General features: G+C 45.4%; 1 protein-coding gene and 1 long non-coding RNA gene across 2 annotated transcripts; one reads left to right on the top strand and one right to left on the bottom strand.

Annotated features, from left to right (window-relative positions):
* Positions 1-2,410: 2,410 nt before the first annotated feature.
* BHLHE41 (basic helix-loop-helix family member e41) lies at positions 2,411-9,229 on the bottom strand. The gene is made up of 5 exons (XM_047787352.1): positions 8,788-9,229; positions 8,583-8,646; positions 8,147-8,254; positions 7,709-7,820; positions 2,411-7,231 (listed from the first exon to the last, which is right to left on the bottom strand). Exons 1-5 carry the CDS (start codon positions 8,847-8,849, stop codon positions 6,123-6,125), a joined length of 1,455 nt encoding a protein of 484 aa, XP_047643308.1. The 5' UTR covers positions 8,850-9,229; the 3' UTR covers positions 2,411-6,122.
* On the top strand, positions 6,092-9,777 carry LOC125131143 (uncharacterized). Its single transcript, XR_007135857.1, has 2 exons — positions 6,092-6,209; positions 9,487-9,777. It is a non-coding gene; the product is annotated as an uncharacterized LOC125131143 (long non-coding RNA).
* Positions 9,778-17,438: the final 7,661 nt, after the last annotated feature.

Below are 17,438 nucleotides of genomic sequence, written 5' to 3'. Positions count from 1 at the left end.
TTGTTTCCCTCTAGGGCTGCACTCTCTCATTCCCCCTTTAGATACTGAGGGGGAGAACGTGGATCATCATGCCCCTACTTGAAGGGGAAGAAGTCATCTTTAGCTTCTTTTGCATGAGGTGAGACAGAGCTGCTTGTAGATAATGTTTTTTCCCCTTCTACTTCATTAGATATTATCATGCTGTGAGTAGTATTCTTTGCAGTAGGAAATAATGAGACCCCCTCCTTCCCAGCTCATGACCCGGATCCTCAGGAGGAGATGATGGTGAGAGTCAGTATGTCAGCCAAGTTATAAAAAGACTGAGAACTTAGGAAGTACTTGCTCAGACCTCAAGTCAAACATAACTGATTAAACTGTCCTGGTGCTTAGCACAGGACCAGCGAATGCCAGAGCCTTCTCCTTGGAGATGGACTCACTCTCTTTTTCATTCTTAAAACCCAGCTAATTTTTGAGGTCTTCTCTGGCCTTCCCAGATGAAGCTAGCAACCTTCACCCCCAAGTATTGGAATCACCTCGTTCATCACTTACTCTGTTGCATGGTCATTTTTTTTTTTTTTTTTTTTAGTGTGAGTCTGTCACTCCCAATAAACTTTGATATCCTCAGAGATTATTAGTATTTGATTCTCCAGCACTTACCACAGCACCTCACGTATAGTAGAAGCAAAATCAATGCCTTTATCCCCGTGCCCACTATTTCTTGACTCAGCAGGCTCAAGGAGAAAAGGAGTGTGTTGCAATCCAGAGAGTCTGAAACCTCTTCGGAAGTCTCTCCAATGGGTGTGTTTAAATTCAGAGGCAGCATCTGGGCCTGCATATCCTTCCTGTCAGTTCCCCAGAATGCTTCAGCTGGACCTGCTGCCCAAGATGTCCAAAACCCAGAGGTGGAGGTGATTACATGCCAGAAGCAGGGTCCAGGGCCACCCGTGAATTCAAAGACAGAATTAGTTTTCACTGAAGGCCCTTGGTCCCCTATTCCTCTCAACCTGAGAGAAAGAAGTGTTCACTGAACCAAATAATTTGCTTCTGGCATGGAAATTTCTTTATTTTGTCGCTAGCTGTGGAATAAAATCATGAGCAAGATACTTTTTTCTTTAATAAAAATGGTCAAAAATATATAAGCATTTGAAGGCTTTTGCATATGTGCTCTGATATGGAACATTGCTGAGAATGTGAAAGTTAAAAAGTTGGGGTGGGGGAGAAACATGTCACTGATTCTACGAGCTTATGCAATTTAGAGAAGTACCCCTCAGGTACTCTGTTAGAACCTATTTATTCTAATTGGAGGCACATTTCAAATGGGTGTGGTTTCAGTTAAATGGTTTCCCAGGCTACAGTAAGTCAGAAGTAGCAAATTAGATACGACTTGGAGGCAGGCACTCTGACACATCAAGAAGTGACAGCTGGCAGCCTGACTGTGAGTAAAGAGACTGAAAAACCTATAAAAAGCAGATACAAGAATTCAAAACGAATTTAGTGCAGGTGTCAATACTCCAAGATGACATGCATAGGGCCAAGTGGTGTTTATAATGATGATCCTGAATTATGGATAGAATATTTTTTTTCTTATACATGTGTAATATATTTTACTAAGCTTTTCACTAAAATAACTGAAGCAGAAAATAAAAAATAATAAAAAAATAAACAATATTGGCCTCCAAACATAGAAGCTTCTGTTTTCTCAGCCATTGTTTCTTGGGGCACATATAATTCCCTGGCCACATATAATTCCCTGGCCACATATAAGTTGGGCATCATTGAATTCAAAATTTTAAAATATCAGCTTTGAAAAAAACTTTAATTTTAGGTTTGTTTGGAGTTTTCAATATGGAGTCACTGAATAAGTGTTCTTGCACTTATTAACCCAATTTTAAGACAAATGTCTGACTCCTTTCCTGGAGCATTTTTTTTGTCTTTTTTTTTGGTCTTTTTGTTGTTGTTGTTGTTGTTGCTATTTCTTGGGCCGCTCCCGCGGCATATGGAGGTTCCCAGGCTAGGGGTCTAATCGGAGCTGCAGCCACCGGCCTACGTCACAGCCACAGCAACGTGGGATCCGAGCCGCGTCTGCAACCTACACCACAGCTCACGGCAATGCCGGATCGTTAACCCACTGAGCAAGGGCAGGGACCGAACCCGCAACCTCATGGTTCCTAGTCGGATTCGTTAACCACTGCGCCACGACGGGAAATCCCTGGAGCATTTTTAAAAAGTACATGCTGCCCAGGTTTTTTAGTGTAAATCCCATCTTAATCACAGAAAATATGTGATAATTTTCCATGTCAATCCCATATTAAATTCTGTGGAAAAACTGCAACTTACATTGGACTTAAGCATGCACTACTATCCACTTTGAATTTATTTAAAACAACACAGAACTATGAATGGGCCTAAACATATTGATCTGAAGGACCAATAGATGAAGAATTTTTGTTTAATGAAAAACATCAGATAGCTCTCTGAAGTAAAACACTGTTATCGCAATAGTACAGCCAGCTTTTGGCATTATAATGGGCTTCAGTCCTGAAGGCTCTATTCACTTTTGTCTGCAGTAAAAGGCCTTTGGTGGCCCAGCCTTGTCTTCCAACTCTCTGTTGGTCATCACCTCCCAAGGAGAGGTTCAGAATTGCCCTGTGACATAGACAGGAACAGCCTGAGGCTCCTTTGACATACTTTTCAACAAATCTCAGGTAATGGACAATTACAAAAATTATGGCCTTCATAGCCAGTAACAGAGAACTAGATGAAAAATAGTTTTCACACTGATAGGAACTAAAACTCCAGTCATATTTTAAACAGCTATTAAAATATAGTTTCTAGTGCCTTTAAAATGTGCTTAGCCCTTGGGTGGGGGAGACTATCAGTTCAATTAAACTTTGCTAAGTGTTAGATGTATATAAAATTAATTAGCACAATACTATGTGTATAAAAACATTATTGACTCAAGATTTGTATTTGTCACATATTGAAAAATCATGTATACTACCAAGGATTTAGGCTAAAGCTTCGCCGCTGCAGGCAAAGAATCCTCATTAGTGAATTAAAATGACTCCAGTCTTTTTGTTCATTAAAATAAAACAATGACCAAAATAACATTTTTCAGGATGCAATATAGACAATATTATTTTGCAATTCTAGCCTCATTGAATTTATCTTATTACCATGCTAGTTTAGAGATATTTTGAACTATATAACATAAAAAATCTGGTCCAACCCTAAGTTTTTTTATTACACCAAAATTATAAAAATGTGAAAATATTTTACTACCCTTTGACTTACTTTAAATCTTTTTTTGGTTATGAAACTAATATTATTACAATATGACATTAACACGTAGTTCAAAATATTAAAAACGCTATTTTTTCCATTATTCTGGTTTAAACAGAATGTTTTTCCAAAGTTCAGTAAATTACAATGCTCAAAAATCCTACATGGTTTTCTAATGTTAATTTGTATTTCCTTTGTTCCATGACATTTCATGAATGTTGCCCAATCAAATTCGGTTTATTTAGTTCAAGATGCTGCAGTGGAAACTAGTTCACTGACTGGGGTATACCAAAGATCTGGCCTCTAGTGCTGGCTCCAGGTAGCTCTGTGACTTTGCAAAGATATTTGATTATCTCTGGGCTTCATTTCCTTCATATTATAAAATGCAGGGGGGCTGGACAGCTGATCTCTGAGGTTCCTTCAGGCTCCACTTTCTATGACTTGCAGTTTGGTTGCAGTCAAGTCAGCAGAGGGAGCACTTTTTCTACATCTCATAAATTCTGACTATTAATACAACGCCTTTCAAAATCAAGGAGTTTGTGAAGAATAGAATTGAAACTAAACATTGGCAATCTTTCACACAATTGTTATCAAATCCCAACTATGATTATAGACCTGAGAAAAGTCCAGAAATGATTTTTTCTGTTCTTTGGATTCCATGATAAAGTCCCACAAGATAATTATTTTATAAAGGTTAAGGAGCTAAAATATACTGAGAAATTAATCACCCTTAAGGGGTAGTGTATTTATAGGGAGCCTAGTGAAAGGGAAACACCAGACCATACAACAAAGACTATCTGGTGCCAAAGATGAAAAGTGAAAAATTCATCAATCACGAAAACATTAGCAAATTGGGTCTGACATAAACAAACCAGGCAAGTGACTGCTAGATTTTTCTTTTGCACTTTTCATGTAGACACATTGGGGACAAGCAGGAAGACACAGCCAAGAGCTAGAGGCTTGCAAGAGACTGGAAATGTGTGATATTAAGATCATGACATTTAATAAAGTTGTGTATCTGAGAATCTAAATGACTTTCATCCCTATATTCATAGATGTCTTAAAACTTAATCAAGCGTAATTATGTCTTTTTAATTATTAGACAATCTCATAGCATACGTGTATTAAAGTTTTTATTCCTTAGTAAGAATTTTAAAATCACAAAATAGCGTTGCAATATTTATTTTAGGTAATAGAATTTATGGAGTGCTGAAAATACTAGAATATAAAGATAATTTCTAGTTTATCTTTACATACTAAACTTTTCTAAACCAGCTGGTTTCTTGCAGACAGTATTTATTTATTTTTTTAATAATTTAAGACAGCATAAGCTTGTACCAAGCATAAGCATTGTAACAAAAGTGCAACTTTTCAGCAAATCCTCCCCAAAAGATATTTTAACTGAAAATATCATTAGCACATATTTTCTCCCTACAAAAATAGCATGTCAGACATCATTAATTGGATGTATTAACAACTATGTACATAAGAGCCACCTTGTAGGCTAAGAGTATAACGTTGTTTAAACACAGCGTTTGAGGCAAACAGTAGCAACAGCAGCAGCAAATGCACCAAACTGACTAAAAGACCCAGATATTTTTTTCACTCATAGTCAGACTGTTGTGTCTCACCCCTTACATAACATTCAAGTGAGATTTCTCACAGTGCTACCTTGGCAACAAACTAAAAATATCTAGACAAGGTCTTGGTTTAAGCCTTATTAAAAAAGCTTTCTTTGTGATTATCTGGTATCTGGTTTGGTCTCCAGAAAATACATAGACTTGGAGATAGGAAGGCCTCACAGGGCTTCATTCCACATCTTTACAGCATTTCCAATCAAAACTGACCAGTTTAATGCTTTCCTCCACTTTTGTGATGAAACAGAATATAGGATAAATCAGTTTGGACTTATTTTTGCTTTTTAAGTTCAGTGCACATTCTTTTTGTTTTTTAACAGCAAGATTATACAAACCTAGGAACATGATGGATTAAGTAATGACAGGGTGAGAACAGATGCACTCAGTATATATATATATATATATATGTATGTGTATATACATACATATATGAAGTTAAGATGAGTTGATTCATGGTCAATTTCTCAATAAAGTGCTAGCAAATGTACTGAGAATGACTGGCCTTCCTCATCCATCTCCTTCCCTGACTTCGTTCTGACTGTGGCCCAACTCCACGTCTCTTTAAACAAGTGCAAGTTACTAAGGGATACCATTCAAACCACTTCAGAATTGGTTGCAACGTGAGCGACTGCATGCTCACCCCTTCCTCTTTGAAAAATATAGCCTTTTAAAAAGCTGAACATTATAAAATACTGAAGAGTAAACTGAATTCTAAAAGGTCCTCCTTCTGTTTGTGGAAAGCCTCCTCAAGCGAGCAGGACAGTTTTGAGACCTAGGCAGAGAACAGCTTCCTGCGGTTGCATATCACCTCCTCGGCCACCTTCCCCTACCCTGGTTCAGTGAGCTCACTCGTAGAGCAGACCCTTCTCACTTCCTCGAGAATTAGGTTTTATATTTTAAAAGACAATGGAGCGTGGCCTAAAAGAAGGCAAAACTTATTCTGGAGAGTTCTTCAAAGAAAAAAGAATCAGTATCACAGAGGTTCTTTTACAGCTGGCGGGGGAAGAAAGGGATGTGTATGGAGGGCGGTGGGCTGGTGAGGGATGAGCAAAACAGGAACTCCAACTGTACACAAAACACCTGTGTTGTTGTTTTCTTAAAAAAAAAAAAGCCTGTCGTGCATCTATTACACTTCCTCCCTTAAAAACGTTAAGGGTGGTTTAACTTATTAATATTATTATTCCGCGTGAACTCTGGTCCTTTCTAAGAAAGGGGCGCGAGGAATCAGGGGCTTTCCTTTCCTGGCTGCGAGTGATCTTCCTGAGCGGAGCTCTCTGGGTTCCCGGGCTCACGGGGGCCGACGAAGGGCAGGTGGGTGCGGCCGTGCGGATGCGGGGGGTGCAGCGCTCCGGGGGACGCCACTTCGTGCGGCAGGAGGGTCGCGGCGGCGGCGGCGGCCGCCTTTTCCGGAGGGGGCGACAACACTGAGGACAGGCAGGGGAAGGCGGCTGCGGCGGCTGCGGCGGCTGCAGCTGCGGCGGCGGCGGCCGGGGCGGGGATTCCGGGGTATAGCAGTGGGAACGGGGCGGCGGCCGCCGCCGGGTACAGGTACTTCTCCAGGCCGCTCTTGTCCAGGAAGGGCTGCACGTAGGCGGCGGCCGCGGAAGGCGAGAGGAAGTAGAAGGGCAGGCAGAAGGGGGCTGCAGCAGCCGCCGGCTGCGCGAAGGGCGCGCCCCCGCCTCCGCCGAACGCCACCAGCGAGCTGAGCAAGGCGGCGTCGGGTCTTAGCAGTGCGGCCGCGGCGGCCGGGTCCGGCCCCAGGAGCGCGGCTGCCGCCGCCGCCGCACCACCCCCCGGGCCGCCGCCGCCGCCGCCGCCGCGGGAATCCAGCTTCATCCTCTTGGGCGCCGGCGAGTCCTCCCCGGGGGGCTCCTGCTTGATGGTGACGCGGCTCGCCCCCGCGCCTTTGCTTTTCTCGCGGTCTGGCCGGGCCTCGGCCTCGCCGCCGTAGCCGCTGTCCGTGTCCGTGTCGTTCTCAGCGGCGAGCTCGGCGCTGGGCTGAGTCCGCTGGATGACCGGCACGCAGTGGGCGAGGGGCTCCAGCTTCTGCCCCGCGCGCTCCAGGCAGGCGGCGGCCACGGACCCGGCGGGGGCGGTGGTGGGCGCGCCGGTGCCTTTGCTCAGAGGAACCTGTTGAGTCAACAGCTGCGGGGTGGGCAAGAACTGGGTGGCCACGGCGTGCAAGTGGTTGATCAGCTGGACACACCGAGGCTCCCTGGGCGTCCAGCTCTCAAACCGGGCGAGGTATTGCAAGACTTCTTTGGCGCATGTTTGAAATCCCGAGTGGAACGCATCCAAGTCGGACTGAATGGGCGATTTCAAAGATCGCTCCCCTAGGATGAGGAAGGGGTAGAGGGGTGGGGAACAGAGGAATGGAGGCAAGAAGAAAAATACCGACGTTGAAACATCTGCTTATCACGTGGGCCCTGCACTGACTAAAGTGATCCCAGTTTTTCCTGTGTATTCCTATGATATAATCCACCGGTTGCAGAGAGGTGGGAGGAGTGCGGGGTGGCGGGGGTGAGGAGCAGGGGGGCGCTCTACTTGCAGCTGAAAAACCAAAGTGGAGAGGGCGCAATCGCCACTTTAAATAAAAATCTGATTCCTTCGAGTTCTAATGAAAGCCTCTAGGATGCTTCGGGAAGTGGGTACTTTCCAGTGAAGGGAAAGTATAAGCAATTTAACAAAAGAGAGTGAACCCGTGGGGCCAAGAAGGAGGTGAGGTGGGGGTGGGGGAAAGAGTCCTAACATTGCTTCTCTGTGGGCTGCCCGGTTTATCAGGGTGGGTTTGCCTCCCTGAACTGACTTACCATTCTGTAAAGCAATTATCTTCTGATGCTGCTGCTCTGTTAAGGCTGTTAAAGCTTTTAAGTGTTTCAAAGTCAATTCCAAGACTACCGCTTTCTCCAGATGCCCCAGAGTCTGCAGTGGTGCAAAAGAGACGGGGGCACTTGGTTACTTAAAAACACACATTTGGCATGACTGGCTTTCCATTCAGCACAGCAACTTAAGCAAGCACTTTGAAAGAAGTACCATTCCTATACTTCTTGAGCTTCAACAATACAGGTTATAAATGATTTCTTGCCTTCAGTTGTGAACACCTACTCTTGAGTTTGCAGGAAACTCTCCACTATAGCACAAGTTGTAAGGCATGTGATATTTACATTTTATTCTTATAACCCTGGGACTAGTACCAGGCTATTAACACACCCTTGGAGAGCAGCAAAGAATAAAAATGTGCATCTTACTGTCAACTTTAGATGTTCAGGCAGTAAGTCTTTCAGCTGAGCAATGCATTCATTAATTCGGTCTCTTCTTTTCTTTTCTATTAATCTGTGCGGTAATTTGTAGGTATCCTTAATACATGAGAGTCATGGAAGAGAGAAAACAATAAACTAAACATTCATTCACTGGATATAACAATACCCTGCCATCCTCCCCCCAAAACATACTATGTGAGAAACTATGCCCAAGAAACCTCTTTCCTCTGGACTGTTCTGAAATGCAATTTAGATTCAGGTATGATGTTTAAACTCCCCCTGAGAGTATCCAGCAAACCACTTAAAATTCAGTTGGGGAAGCTCAAGATCTGTAATATATTTGCGGGCAGACTTCCCTGTTAAATCAATGGCCCTAATTAACTATCCAGGCAGGTTAAGAGGAACGTCGGAAACTTACACTTACCTTGCTATCGTCTCGCTTCATGCTCCTTTTGGGCTTACACATATACAAAGAGGAATAATCCAGTCTGCAAAACAGAAATCAGCATCAGGAACCCATTCCGAGAGGGGCTCTGCCCTCCCCGCTCCATACCACTTTCTGGAGAAGAAAAAAAAAAAAAATCAAACTGAAGCCTAGACAGATATTTGCAAGGGTGCGTGCACCTTACCCTATAAAATCTCTATGTTCCAGTAACTGTCTTTCTTGCAAATGAGGAATTCCTTCGTCCATGTTCAATCGCTGTCCGTTTCCTCTGTTTCGATTTTTGGGGTTCTGTTCTATAATCGGTGGGACGGTAGCCCTGGGAGATCCTGGGGGGAATCTGTACGTCTCCAGTCTTTCTCTCTCTCTCCCTCTTCAGTGCAGTGTTGAAAGTGTGAAGCAGTTGGTCCCCCCCCTCCCTCCGCGCTCGCTCTCTCGCACACACACGCACACACACGCACGCACACTCGCGCTGGCTCCACTGCGCTGGTAGTTTGCTCTCACTCCGGGCAGTGTTTGGCCACAGGGCACGCGCGTCGCCGGCCAGACCAGCACCCAGCTCACGTGCGGAACGTACCATCCGCGGTCCAGCCCGGAGGGGGGCGGGGGAGGAGGGGCCGGGCCGGGAGGGGGCGTCAGGAGAAGGCTGCTAGGGAAGGCGGACGGCGGGAGGGGGCGGGGACACCTGATCAGGGCCACCGGAAAGGAAAAACAACTTCAGCCAGGCTATTAAGCTTCCCCAAGGCAGCGCAGTCAGCTGGGGGAGTGGGAGGGGGCGCCCGGGGGTGCGGGGCAGCCTGGGCTTCCTCCGCGGGGAAGTGCGACTCCCTCAATCCGCCTGTCCTTACGGATGGGAACGTGAACGTGGCTTTTTACTTTTCCACAGACTGTGCTGTTGGTTTGGACCAGAGAAAGGAAAGAGAAAGAGAATTCGCGATGGGTCAACTTCAGTCCCGAAGGACAATTTGGAGACTTGTTTGCTTACGCTCAGTGGCCTGGGGGGACCCCTAGACCTGATTGGAGGTTGCCCCCAAAAGGGACAACATGAAATCTGCTCCCCGAGAGATGTAAGATAAGTGAAAATGTAGCCACTGGGTCAGAATGTCGCAATCCAAGTGTCTTTCTGCCCCACAGTGTCCAAACTTCCCGCAGCAGCCGGAATTGCGGTGCCACTAATCACAGCCACAGATGACGACGTTTGGGTCCTCAGGAGCTCCCTCAGGAACGCGGCGGGGAGGGGGGGGAATAGGATGGTGTGGCAAGAGAGGGGCTCCCGCGAAAAAGCAATGCAGCATTACCAATCGCCCGCTAAGCCCCGCCGCCCCTCTGCGCCTCGGGTAGCGCTGCGCACTTTCCCGCCCCTCCCCCTTCTTGTGATAAGAGACGCCGGGAGTGTGCAGAGCCCACGTTTACTACCGCTGGTACCTCCAAAGCCTCCCTCCTTAATCCTGTCTCAAACGGGTACCAGCACAGGGCCAGCAACGTGATCCGACCTGCCGCTGCTGCCACATCACTGCACGGGGAACCCGCGCGCGCGTGTGCGCGTGCGCGCGCTTGCCCTGCAGCCTCGGTGCCCCGCTCGGGGGAAGCACAGGCCACCTCGAACCGGGCTACCTTTCCCCAGAGCCATCCCCGGAGCATGACTCACTGCTAGTGAGAGTTACCGGGAGGTGCCCGCAGTTGCGCACTGCCCCTGGTGCCTGGCGCAGCGGGCCGCAAGGGACATCGGAGACCGAGGGAAAGCGCGTCCTGCGGGATTCCCAGGTCTCCGGGCCCATTGCCCCCACTGGGTCTGCCAGGAGGGGATAGGGAGAATATATATTAATCTCTCTCCTATCTATCTATCTATCTATCTATCTATCTATCTATCTATCTATCTATCTACATAGATAACAAACCAAAAGTCTTTCCTGTCTGCATTCTCCTGGGTGATCCCCGAAATAGTCATTACTGCCACTGGCACGTGAACCAAGGCGAGAAGTACGCCGAATGCATGCGAACCTGGGCGCAGCAGGCACTTGGGGCCGTCGCTACGTGTCCCCCGGCCCGCCCCGCCGAACGCGGGTTCCGGGGACGGATCTGGGTCGCGGGAAGCGGCGGCTGGAAGGAGGTCACGTGTCTGCGGGAGTCGTGCCTCTGCCCCGCCTCCAGGAGCCGCCGGGGCCGCGGCCGCGCTGCTGCAGTCTCCCGAGTCCTGGGCGGAGACGCGCGGCGTCTGGCTTCGTGACTCCGGCGGCGGCGGCGGCCCAAGCTCACCCCAGCGTGAGGAGACGCTCGCGGTCTGTCCTCTCAGAGGGCCCTTTAAGGTCCCTGGACTTTCTCCAATGGGGAGACGTATTTTGCACCAAATAAGCAATTCAAGAATGATCATACTTAAAAAGAAAAAAAGTATTTTTGAAATACTGATTTTATTTTATACCTAGATCCAGCTTCTCTGTTTCCAAATGATTGGGTTAGTAATTCCCTTTGGTGGGGAGGGCAATTCGTAGTCGTAAAAGCAGCATATACCTGCAGCACTGTATTATTCTGTCCTCTCATTCTAAATTGACAAAAAAAGGGGGGGTGGACAATGCCATTAAGAAGAATAATTTTAAAAATGAAACACCAGCTCCCCTATAGATTTCTGACGGTTTAGAGAAGGAAAAGAGTGTAAATATTTGCTCTAGAGCTAAATTTTTTTCTTGGAAAGGATGGCTGAAGTATTCAGAGAAAATGAAATGAAGGCTGGATCACTGCATCTCGGCCTTGTCAGTGGAGCAGGCCGGATGCAAGGCAGCTGATCCTGGACAGACTTTAGGGAGCAAGTTTGGAGCATATTCTAAGGCAATAGGAAGAATAGGGAAGGAAGTCGGGGCGGGGGGGGGCCATCGGTGTGTTAATTTTGGATGTAAACTTCCCCTAATTCAAAGACAAAGAGGCCTTGGTGCAAATGAAGCCTTTCCTGGTGTCAATTTTATCTCCTCTCTCCCCACCTCTTCTGTCCCAACATTTCTGTTTTCTCTCTCACTTCATTCTTTTTCTGATACCCAGATCAAGCTGTAAGTGGATGGAGCCTTTTCTAGTGCTTGGTTTCCTTTGTTATTCTCAATCCTCCTTTTCTTCTTTTTTTCTTTTTCATACCCACTTTTTACTCTTGTCTCCCTTTTTTCTTTTCTTCCTCCCCCCCCCCCCTTATATTTTTCTCTTCCTACCCTTTCCCCCATTCTTTCCCTGTAGTTTTGGTTCTTTTATTTGTTTTTTTGTCTTTTTTCTTTAGTTTCTCACCTTGATGACTCTTCTTGCTTATCCACTTCCCTTAAACTTGAGTCCTGCTCCTTTTCTCTCTCAGACTTCTGCCTTCTGGAACATGGGGCATGGGGCATAGTTTAATGCCTCCAAATGTCCCTTTGCTGCAAGGAGAGCTAACAAACATATAGCACTTACAAGTAGAGTACCAAACACCATTTGAAGAGCTTTTAATGTACTAACTCATGAATCCTTTCCACAACTTTTTAAGGTAGATACTGTTATTATCTCCATTTCTGAGGTGAGAAAATAGACACTTGGGAGATTACAAAATATGCCTATGGCCCCAGATCCAGGCTTTAAGAATAGACAGTGGGCTCCAGTGTCTGTGCCCTTAACTATTTATGACCCCTTGATGTGAACAGTGAAGACCAAGATCTAAATGTTAGCTAGCTGTTTCAGGGATGTTTTTTAATTTTCCACTGTGATGGTGCACATTTGTTGTATGGTTTCTGTGTATGTGTGTTTGTGCAAATGTGTTGGAAGAGAGACGGGAAAGGGAAAGATGTTAGTATTGGAGCTCATGGTAGAGAATATCTAAGGTATGAAAAAAATGGAAGTCTTTTGTTAGTAAGCGATTCCATTGGCATCTGGCTCTAAATTGATTGATTTCAACCCAAATATCTTGATTAGTTGTTACAATTTTATGCAGATGGGCAGATGGAAGTACAGTTTTGTTTTGTTTTGCTTTGCTTTTTTAGAGCCACACCTGCAGCATATGGAAGTTCCCAGGCTAGGGGCCGAATCAGAGCTATAGCTGCAGGCCTACATCACAGCCACAGCAACGCCAGAACCTTAACACACTGAGTGAGGCCAGGGATCAAACCTGAATCCTCATGGATGCTAGTCGGATTCATTTCGGCTGTGCCACAGCGGGAACTCCGGAAGTACACTGGCTGTTCACCATTTCCACTGAGCAAACTAAGTCAGCTTTAAAGTGAAGGCTCAGGTTAGTAATAGGAAAGTTCACCTGTGGTGAAGTTAGAAAGGGGAAAAAAAAAGTTCCCTGTCTAACAAAGAAACAGAAGACTAGAACGTCCTCTTTGGGTATGTTAAAAATAGGTTGAGTCTTATCTTTTTAGGGAGGTTTAATACTGTCCTGCCTAAAGCCAAGGAGCTACAAGATGAGCTCAAAGCCCCTTTGAGCCTATAATTAAAGAATTTTGTGATGCTTTGCTTTCAATTAAAGATACCCCTCTTTCTTCTTTTAATGGGGAGGGGAAAGCTATTTCCATTGCTTTTTCTTTTTTCATTTTGGTTAAATAGAAATATCACTACCTATAGAGACTCTAAAGGGAACAAGGGAACACTTACCCTAGATCCCACCCCTTTCCCCCCCCCCCACCATCCCTGCCTAAGTGTATTCTAAGCCCTACCCTCATTACAGTCACCTTGTGACTCTGCAAGTTCTTATCATGTTTGCTTGCAAATTCTTGGATTTCCAACAGAAAGAGAACTCTCCTGAGAGGATTAAAGTTTCTGCAGAGAAAAAAGGTTTTTCGCCTTTTTAGGGTTCTGCTAACCTTGCCACTGTCCTGGAGAGGTGACTAGGGTGGTTTGGGGACAAACTGCCTATGCATAGCTAATGGCCTTAAAGTCCCCAGATCTGCCCAGAGTTGCGGAGCCTCCTGCCTGTGTTGCTGTGAACATGTCCCATCAGGTGTGCAGATGCCTTTCTTAATTGCCTCTCTTTTGGGTAGTGGACAAGGATTCAGTCATTCCACACTATTTTACATCAAAAACCTCATCTAAAAGAAAAAGTGTAGGGTTGATGCTAAAATCAAGGCGGGGGCCATGGGGGCAGGGACCAGAGAAGATGGATCAGAGAGGCGTGGAGCCCCTTGCAGTCTGGGTGTGCACACTGCTCTCAGGGGAGGAAGATTCGTGTCGTCAGGCACACACCACAAGAAGGCACACCGCCCCACAGAAGGATCTCAGGCATGAGGGAAAACCCACTGCCACTCACCAGAAGTCAAATATGACTGTAAGCCCTTGGCAATGCTATTTGCTGAAGGTACCAAATTTGAAATCCCAGAATGAAGGCTGGATATGCTAGGAGCATCCAGCAAGTAGTGGGAACAGCACAAGTGTCCCCATTGAATTTGTAAAAGAATGTCAGTCTTTCTGTAGACTACCAATTAATGTGTCTTTGTGGCTGTAAACATATATTCCAATCATGTTTTATACTTATGGAACCCTGCTCAAGAAGTTTTTATATGCATTAGCCCTTGCAGAGCACCCCGGAGGAGCAGGTAACATTAATTACAGGAAGTGAATTTTATTACCACTGAAATCATCTGTATTTTTGTGATTATCACAAGCACTCATGTATGTGGTCTCAAATTAAACACAAGCTCAATGTTCCTGGAGTTCTTAATAGAAAAGACAACTGGGGGAGAGCCAAGTCTAAGACAACTCTCTCTCTTCTCTCCTTAAGGATCTCTCTGGTCCCTCCCATGCCCAGGTACTTATACTGACTGAGGTTGACCCAGAATGAGACCAGAGAAGTGGAGTGAGGGGCAGATGACAAATCCATGAAGATTTCCACAAAGTGACCCTGCCTTTTTCTATTCTCCTAGACTAGCTGGATAGTGGAAATGAGAGAAGCTGCCTGAAGAGGGGGCCTTTTAACTCCCATGTTTCCCTTGTCACTGCTGATGAAAAAAAATCCTTACAAAATTAGCGAGATACATATTTGTGTTATTGTGTGAAGCACAAATAGGAATAAGGCTTTTAGGGGCATAGTCCTTGAATCAGTTTTCAGATGGTGTCTGCCCAGAGTGAGAGCTATCTATAACAGAGTCTGGTACTTTATAAAGGCAATAAAAGACTAGTTAGAACTTAGAATTAATGGTATACATTTTATTCATTAATCTAAAGAAAGTATTCATATATAATTACCAAAAAGAAATATGTTTCTGCTATTAATTTATAATCTTCATTCACAAGGAATGAGGCCAGGTGTGAGTATCGGTTAAGAACCGCATTTGAGCCAAAATAACAGCAACTTAAAAAAAATTAGGACTTTCTTTCCGCCCTATAAAAGAAGTCTGGAGGAAAGGAGTCCAGGGGTAATGTCAGTGATAGTGCCTTCACTGTCCCAGACTTAATGCTTTTCTGCTCCCTTCTCCACCAGCTTCCATTCAGCCTCAAGATTGCCTCATGGTCATAACATGGCTGCTGGAACTCCTGCAGGGAAGGATAACAGGGTGTCTACTGGCTCAGCAAGTCTCCTTTAAAGAACTTTTCTTATGACCTCCACCCAGTGACTTCTGCTTTGTCCAGTCCTGTCACAGGGCGTTGGAAATACAGTTTTGTAGTTACTGTTCCTCCCCCAACAATGTGGAGAGTTCTTTAGTAAAGAAGGAGCAGAGAATAGATATTGGGTTGGCACTAGCCGTCTCTGAGGTGGTCTGGCTAAAGGAAATGGCTTGTTCATCCTTTTCCTTTTCTCATCAGTGAGTCTTTTTTTTTCCTCCACTATGCCATATGTGTTGGCAGCATCCCTTTCTTGTATGAAGGTATTTAATACCAATTTCAGAAAATTTTCAGTCTTTCCATCTGCAATTGCATATGCTTAACTAACTCCTTAAGTACATGGTCTTTAACATCTGTGTTTTAAAATTCTAATAACTGCAGAAATCTGCTTAGGGAGGGAATTAAAAGGGTTTGTTTTACTTCTTGTAGAATGCAGATCGTAGCAGCATGTTTTCTGGGAAACTATTGGCTCCCGTTTAATGTAGTGGCATCTGTCCTCTGTTTGTTCTGTCTCTGTAGCTATGCCTTCTGCTCCTGGCGCTTGAATTGATTGAGAGGAACTTCTAGCAGAAATGCATCTTTGAGTTCCCATTGTGGCAAAGTGGGTTAAGAACACGACTAGTATCCATGAGGATTCAGGTTCAATCCCTGGCCTCACTCAGTAGGTTAAGAATCCAGCATTGCCATAGCTGTGATGTAGGTCACAGACATGGCTTGGATCTGGCATTGCTGTGGCTGTGGTTATGGTGTAGGCCAGCAGCTGCAGCTCCCATTAGACCCCTAGCCTGGGAACATCCCCTATGTCACAGTTTCGGCCCTAAAAATAAAAAAATTTAAAAAAACAGAGAAGAAAAGAAAAACGAAACATACCTTCTCATTTTTCACACCTAAAGGTAGCTAGGATTTTGCTCTCTATGTACTTCAAGCCACACTGGTATAGGATCCAGTAGCTTTGGGGTCAGGAGATTAGTAGAAGAGCTTTGTGATTGAGTTGAGTTCTGGAGAAATTGAGGGAGGAGAGGAGTAGGTGAGTGCAGTAGAATGGGAACAGCCAGGCTAGTCTCTAAGGCTGGAATTGGGAGGTAAACTCTGGAAGAGAATTTCAATGGACAGCTATTCAGGCAAGTGTCTTACAAACATTACTGTATTGGCTCCATCCTTTCAACAAGACACCACTAACTCCACTTTACAGACGGACAAACTCAGGTTTAGAGAGTTTAGGTAACTTGTCTTTGCCATGTACAAAATAGCTGAGCCAGGAAATAGGGAACCTGGGACCTGAGGGGTTGTCACCAGCAGGGGTCTAGGGTTCTAACAGCCACCTTCTCTCTTCAGCCCCCAAGGAGATCTCCCAGCCAAGACTTTCACTTCCCTGGTTGAAGCCCCTTCTTCAGGTTTTAGGAACAGAGGTTGTTTAGAGGAGTTGTTAAGAGGTGAAGATGGTGAGAGAGGCCTTGGGACCTCCTGCTGTGGCTCAGTGGGTTAAGAATTCAATTAGTATTCATGAGGATGCAGGTTCGATTCCTGGCCTTGTTCAGTGGGTTAAGGATCCAGTGTTGCTGTGAGCTGTGGTTGCAGACACTGCTCAGATCCCTCATTGCTGTGGCTGTGGCGTAGGCCGACAGCTGCAGCTCCAATTCAACCCTTAGCCTGGGAACTTCCCCTCCCCCCCCCAAAAAAAATGGTGGTGAGAGGGGCCATTCTTGATCCCATTTTAGTTATGGAGTATGTTCCCGATGTTTGAGTGGGAATTTGGGTTGCATTTCCCCACAGATGGACAAAGGTTGTTGTTAGCTCACTGGATAAAACTGCCCAATGTCTTGGAATCTGCTATTTAGTCCTCATCCATTAAGCTAATATTTATTGTGGTCACAGACATTGTGCACTGGGACAGGCATTAGGGATTCAGTATGGGACCTTGTCTTCAACAATCTACAATTTAGCAGATCATAATGTCTCAAAGGGGAGAGCTCACTTAGGAAGCTGAGTGGTTATTGTAAATCCATCTCATGCTCCAGAGGTAGTACTCAGATGCCTCCTTTTTGGTGCCTTTGAGATACACTTACAGCTATGCTTCTCTAGAATGAGCTATAGAAATCATTTCAGAAGGTGCGTCATGACCTCAGTCTGTGGGTAAGCCTTGTCCTCTGGCAGTCAGAACATCTCTGGATGGAAAGATGGACAAGGCAAATACCATCTGCCCTGCTTCCATAAACTGTCAAAGACCATCATCATCCTCCCCTAATTTGCCCTGACTTCTTGATGTTGGTAGGAATACCCCCTTCAATGCCCACT

The sequence above is a fragment of the Phacochoerus africanus genome, chromosome 7, assembly GCF_016906955.1.
Source record: "Phacochoerus africanus isolate WHEZ1 chromosome 7, ROS_Pafr_v1, whole genome shotgun sequence".
NCBI lineage: Eukaryota > Metazoa > Chordata > Mammalia > Artiodactyla > Suidae > Phacochoerus > Phacochoerus africanus.
Note: the sequence above shows the minus strand (reverse complement) of the source record. Positions and strands in the feature narration are given on the sequence as shown.